We start from the raw sequence: 6,087 nt of genomic DNA, 5'->3' as shown, positions 1-6,087 counted from the left end.
TCTTGGCTAGAAGCCAAGAGAGCATCTTTGGCTAAGCAGATGTTGCTTCTTTGATGCATGTAGTCACAGAGAGAGAGAGATGGCTGCCCTGCCCTGTGCTTTTGTCATTACCTGCACAGGTGAGGCCACGCCCACCTCTAGTCACATGCAGAGGAAGTCTGTCCCAGCCCAGAAGGAAACAGGAAGTTGACCTGCTGGCTGGACAAACATTCCTCCCCATGTGTAAACATGTTCACTCTAGGAATGTTGTACTTGACTGCTCTTTTGTTTCACATCCCACAAAACAATCCTAGCGACATTCAGAAGGTCCGTTAAGGGGACGCTGCTGTTCCTTATTCTCAGCACATAAACCTCCCTGAATAGCATTTCAGCCTTTGCTTAGGTCCTCTTTGAGGGAAGCCAGGAGGAGGAGAGAGATTTGTTCATGCTAGAGGCAGCCTGGTTGCCCCACCTCTCTGCCTACACAGAACGGGTGATTTTAACTCTTCATTAGAAAAAAATGGGATCTTTGTAGGATTGCCAGGCCTAATGACCTACTTTTCTCCGTAGGTCTTGCCATTAGGAGACAGCTGCAGAGACAAAAGGCCCCGATTTCTCCCAGCTAAGTCCCTTCCTTTCCATAATACTCCGTAAGCAATCTGAGACTGCTCCTCCTGCTTCATGGCTCTCTGGGTTGTGGGAGACAAGCGGGGAGGAGAGCTTGTTGCAGGAGAATGGGGAGACCCCTTGCCTCTACACAAGCCAAACCCCTCTCTGCCTCTCTCCTCCCATCTCCTGCTTCCGCTTCTGCCTCTGAGTCTGGGCTGCTCTCTGCCACAGACTCCCTCTGCTCACTAAGCCCTGTTGCCTCTCCAGCTTCTGACACCTCCTCCTCCCAGTCTCCTCCCTTTTCTCCCTCTGACCCCTCATCATTGTCCCCCCACCCCTCCCCTGGCCCTGAGCCTTTGTTCCTTGGTGGTTCCTCCCACCATTCCTCTGTGTCCACCAGTCCATGACATCCTCTCTCCCCACATGGCCCCTTCCTCCTACCTGATCTGGTTTCCCAGCTGCGGCTTCTCCTCCGCCATCGTGAGGAGATAGTTGAGCAGGTCTTGCTGGCATCGTTCTGTCACCTACGAGAGACAAAGGTCACGAGTGCCTGCTTCTCTCAGAGGGGAAACTATAGATGGGCCTTCAAAAAAGTACCCCTTTAGGATTTTGTACCCATTTCACATTTTAGTTGTGCAAAAACATATCTCCTTTTCTCTGAATTTTTCACCCCAAGTATCTTCTCCAAAAGATGAAAAGTACTCACAGATTTCTTTCAAAATCTACAACATGTGACAAAATGGAGAAAAAACTCATTCCTCCTTACCCAGTGGCCTCTCTCGGGTATCCAACGGAGTCGGTTCTGACTCAGAGAAATCCAGACCCATTTCTGCAAACAGTTCTGTCCCCTGAAAGAGCGAAAAGCATTCAAAACAGAGCATGAGGAGAAGGATTAGAAATGGAACGGCCCTTCCTTAGATGCTTTCCAAAAAAGGATGGGCCATTAGGAAATGATTTGGGAATACTCTCCCTCCTCTTTGGAGCCCCTTGGGAGAATCCAGAGGAAAGTCTCTCTCACCTGCTGCTCTGCCTGCTTCCTCTCCTCTGCCTGACTCAGGAGGAAACCTTCAGCCAGGGCCACTGCCTGGGAACTGGTCTCTGCTCCGCATTCCCTCACCCAGCTCTCCATCTCCGGAGGAAGGACAGCCAGGAACTGCTCCAAGATCACCAGGTCCAGCATCTCAACTTTCGTGTGCCTTTCTGGCTTCAGCCATTGACGGCAAAGGTGGTAGAGTTGGCTGCAAACCTCTCGGGGTCCTTTGGCCTCCTGGTAGCAGAACTGCCTGAGCTGCTGGCTCTGTACAGCTGAGGAAGGGGTGTCCTCCTCACCCAGTTCCTTCTTCACAGAGTATTCCCAGAATCCCCCACTGCTCCCATGTTGGGTTGCAAGGCCTCTTCCTGCTTCAGGGCCAGCTGAGTCTTGCTCATCCATCTCTATTCTCTTGACACCTCCAGGAGATCGGAAGGAGTCCCTAGGTCTTCTGCCAAGTTCTGCCTGTCCTACTGAGAGGTGCCTGCTGTATTTTTTTATATTAATTGCTTTATTTATTATTTTCCATATATACACAACACAGAATTATCTTCGTTTCAGTCAGTCCGATAAAGATATCTAGGTTCACCAAAAAAATAGAAAGAAAAAAGTATCAGAAAAATAGAAAAATAAAAATAAATTCAGATACAATTTGAAATATGTATTTTCTACACATACATTTGACCTCCCATTGTCTCCATATTTTCCTATATATTATAGTAAAATTATTGTTATTATTTGTAAAAATTCTCTTTTCTATTTTGATATCATTTTCCTTTCTATATACTATTTACAGAAATCATTCAAAGGCAACTAATGTGTTTATATTACAACTATTTTTCAAATAGTTCTTAAAATTATCCCATCCTAGAATGAACTCCTGTCTGGGTTTTTCTCTAATTCCTTCAGAAAGAGAGGCTAATTCCACATATTCTGTAAGTTTCAGTAATCAGTCGTCTCTGATAGGAAGTTTGTCATTTTTCCAATATATTGCAATAAGCACCCTTGTGGCCATGGTTACATACAAAAAAAATTCCTTAGACCCTTGGTGATATCTGTGCCTGTAATACTCAGAAGAAATGTTTCTGGTTTTTTAGGGAAATTGACCTTTAACATTATTTTTAGTTCTGAGTGAATGTCGTTCCAGAACTCTTTGATTTTCTGGCATGGCCACCATATATGAAGCATGGTGCCTCCTGCTTCCCTGTATCTCCAACATACATCTGGTGTATTTTTATACATCTTGAAGAGTTTTTGCGGTGTCAGGTAATACTGGTATAACATTTTTTGCATATTTTCCCTTATGGAACAACAGGCGGTAAACCTCCAATTTACCTTCCACAAATTCTCCCATTGGGACATCTCTATGGTGTGACCTAGATCTTGGGCCCATTTAATCATGGCTGACTTAGCCTCCTCCTCCTTGACTTCCCAGAAGGTTGGGAGTTTGAATCCCCGCGACGGGGTGAGCTCCCGTTGCTCGGTCCCTGCTCCTGCCAACCTAGCAGTTCGAAAGCACATCAAAGTGCAAGTAGATAAATAGGTGGGAAGGGAAACGGCGTTTCCGTGCGCTGCTCTGGTTCGCCAGAAGCGGCTTAGTCATGCTGGTCACATGACCCGGAAGCTGTACGCCAACTCCCTCAGCCAATAAAGCAAAATAAGCGCCGCAACCCCAGAGTCAGCCACGACTGGACCTAACGGTCAGGGCTCCCTTTACCTTTACTTTAAGGAGAAGAGAAATGATCCCTGGGCCAGCGTGGGTGAGTCTTGCTTGGAACCAGGGCTGGACTGCACCGCAACTCAGACTCTGAGCAATCAAGTGAAGCTGCCTGGGTACCAGGATAGCAGCTGGCATCTCCACCATCTGGGTATCATTGGATCTGGACTGTTTTCACACACTAATACCCAATCCTGTAGAATACCATCAGTTATATTGTATTGGCGCAATCAGAATGAATTCCTGGAACCAAAATGCTTTTTCTGTGCACTCTGAGCAGGAGCAGCAAACAACATTATAGTGAATTGTTTTCGCTTGTCTTTGCCTACCCCACTGCCCTGTTCACGGTTGTGAAGAATATCCCTACGTCATGAATGGTCCATGCCATTAAGAAAGAGAGTTTGGAACAGGCCAATGTATCTGTGGACTGCCCCTGGATCAAGGGACTTTTCTTCTTTAATTTCTCAAAATGCTTAATCTGTCTCAAGGTCATCTGAACTAGCAGGATGTTTAGCTGAGAATCAATCACAGTCAGTCCATCATTTGGAAAATAAGACTTGAGAGCTGTCTTGCTCCAAAATGGTAACCTTGGCTTAAGGAGCCATTTGGCCCCTAGCTTATATATCTGGGTTTCTAACATTGCCTCCCTCTTCCCACTTTCCTGCTGCAGCTTCTGCCTCTGTCTGGACTGCTCTCTGCCACAGACTCTCCCTGCTCACTAAACCCTGTTATCTCTTCAGCTTCCGTTTTGTTCTCCCAGTCTGCTCCCTCCCCTGGCCCACAGCCACCTTCCCTTGGGGTCCCCCAGCTGGTTCCTCTCACTGTTCCTCTGTGTCCACGCAGTCCATGCAGCTCCCTCCTTGCACCATTTATTCTGTTAGCACCAGGTTGCACTCTGCTTTCCATTTGGCCTCCTTTTCTTACTGGGGCCAGCCAGCAGGACTGAAGACCCAGGGTGCTTCCCAGCAGCTGGCCTTCAGAAGCATGGCCGCCTCTGACTGTGGAAGCAGAGCGTGGCCATCATAGCCAGGACGTTTCTGAGCACAATTCAAAGTGTTGGTGCTGACCTTTCAAACCCTAAACGGCCTCAAAGGCCCAGTAGACCTGAAGGAGTGTCTCCATTCCCATCATTCAGCCCAGACACTGAGGTCCAGCTCCGAGGGCCTTCTGGTGGTTCCCTCATTGCGAGAAGCCAAGTTACAGGGAACCAGGCAGGGGGCCTTCTTGGTGGTGGCGCCCGCCCTGTGGAACGCCCTCCCATCAGATGTCAAGGAAAGAAACAACTATCTGACTTTTAGAAGACAACTGAAGGCAGCCCTGTTTAGGGAAGTTTTTAATGACTGATGTTTTAATGTATTTTTAATCTTTTGTCAGAAGCCGCCCAGAGTGGCTTCCCAACCAGGTGGGTGGGGTATAAACAATAAATTGTTGTTGTTGTCAATAGCCCCCTGTTCCTCCCTGATTGGCCTCATCCTCTTTGAAAACCCTCTTGCTTGGTGACCAGCCCTTCCTCCTGTGGCAGGGAGTTCCATGGGTCTAACTGCGCACTGTGAGATGCATGGACTTTGTTTATTTGTTCACCATACAGACCAAGCTTCAGCGTCCAAAGGTTTCCATCTGGGTGCGACCTCGGTTAATAAATGTGACCGATTCCTCAATCCCATCGGGGTCCCTTTGCAGGCCCTTTTCTCCCTGGCTCAGTGACCCCTCCCCAAAGGGGCCAAGCAGCGTCTCCATCCAAGGGAAGAGGATTGCTGTGGAGCTCCTGCCACCTCGCCCCCTCCCTGGCTTTGTAGAGAAGGAAGGGTGCAGAACCCTGACTTGGGGGTCCTGAACAGGAACCCCATGCACCCTGCCCTGCAGCCCTGGAACCCCACTGCGCCCTGTGGGGAAGAGAGAGGAGACGTACCAGATCCCAAAGGTGCCACCGACGACGCAGCTCTTGCAAAGGAGACGAAAGCCACCCCCTTTCAGGGAGAAAGCTGGGAATGTGGGAAGGGCTTTCGTGGGGGAGGACCTTGTCCTCCCCCCCCCCCCGCTTATTTCCCAGTCGTCTCTAGGAATTGCAGCTCGGTTCCTTTTAACCCTTGCAAGGCTCACCTTCTCTTCTCCAGGAAGCGCCAAGCGCATTGGAGACACCCAGAGATAAAGCCAAACAGGGGCGGGTCGAGCGTCGTGGCTTCGAGCCCCAGGTTGGGCAAAATAGTTCTACCTTGCCGGAGGTTGGACTAGGTGACCCTGGTGAGCCCTGATAATAATAATAATTTGCTATTTTTAGGACCCTCTTGCTGGCCTTCTGAGCTGATCCTTCCACCCTTGCAAAGCGGAGCTCCCCACGCTTCCCTTCTCCCTCCCTCCCCGGAGTCCCATGCATTGCACACACCCAAGGGGTCTTCTTTGAGGGACCCTCTAGGCTGGCCTTCAGCTCTCCAAAAGCGGAGCCCTGGCAAGCAGGAGGCGGGGTGTGTGTGTGTGTTGGGGGCTCCATCCTCGCTCCGAGCCCCGCCGGGAAAGGCACCTGTCAGGCTGCAAGCCTTGGCTGGCGTGGGGCTCTCCGGCCGACCCTCTTCGGGCCACGCGCCTGCCTCGGAGCAGGAGGGAGCTCGGCCGGACCGGTCCCGCGCGCCCCCCGCCCCTCACCTGCCCCACCAGCCCCGCAGCAGCCTCCGGCGCGCGCCCGCCTGCCGACCTGTCCAGGTCCACGGAAGGAGCTCGGCTCGCCCAGCGGCAGGGACGCATGCGCGGCGGGGCC

The 6,087-nt window shown here is 50.5% G+C and overlaps 1 protein-coding gene across 3 annotated transcripts in view; it reads right to left on the bottom strand.

Moving 5' to 3' along the window:
* LOC128420150 (zinc finger protein 420-like) overlaps nucleotides 1-6,087 on the bottom strand; it is an 85,192-nt gene extending 79,105 nt beyond the window's left edge. The window contains exons 1-4 of one of the 3 annotated variants that reach the window (XM_053401643.1): nucleotides 5,985-6,087; nucleotides 1,607-2,197; nucleotides 1,355-1,436; nucleotides 1,030-1,112 (exon numbers count right to left, since the gene is read on the bottom strand). In XM_053401643.1, coding sequence (XP_053257618.1) covers nucleotides 1,030-1,112; nucleotides 1,355-1,436; nucleotides 1,607-2,020 — 579 coding nt within the window. In that variant the 5' untranslated portion in view covers nucleotides 2,021-2,197; nucleotides 5,985-6,087. Of the gene's footprint in view, nucleotides 1-1,029; nucleotides 1,113-1,354; nucleotides 1,437-1,606; nucleotides 2,198-5,244; nucleotides 5,345-5,975 lie in introns of those variants that run through there. The other 2 variants (XM_053401645.1, XM_053401644.1) reach the window with 2 other exon arrangements.

This window comes from Podarcis raffonei, chromosome 8, assembly GCF_027172205.1.
Source record: "Podarcis raffonei isolate rPodRaf1 chromosome 8, rPodRaf1.pri, whole genome shotgun sequence".
Taxonomy (NCBI): domain Eukaryota; kingdom Metazoa; phylum Chordata; class Lepidosauria; order Squamata; family Lacertidae; genus Podarcis; species Podarcis raffonei.
This window is presented reverse-complemented; position numbering and strand designations above follow the sequence as displayed.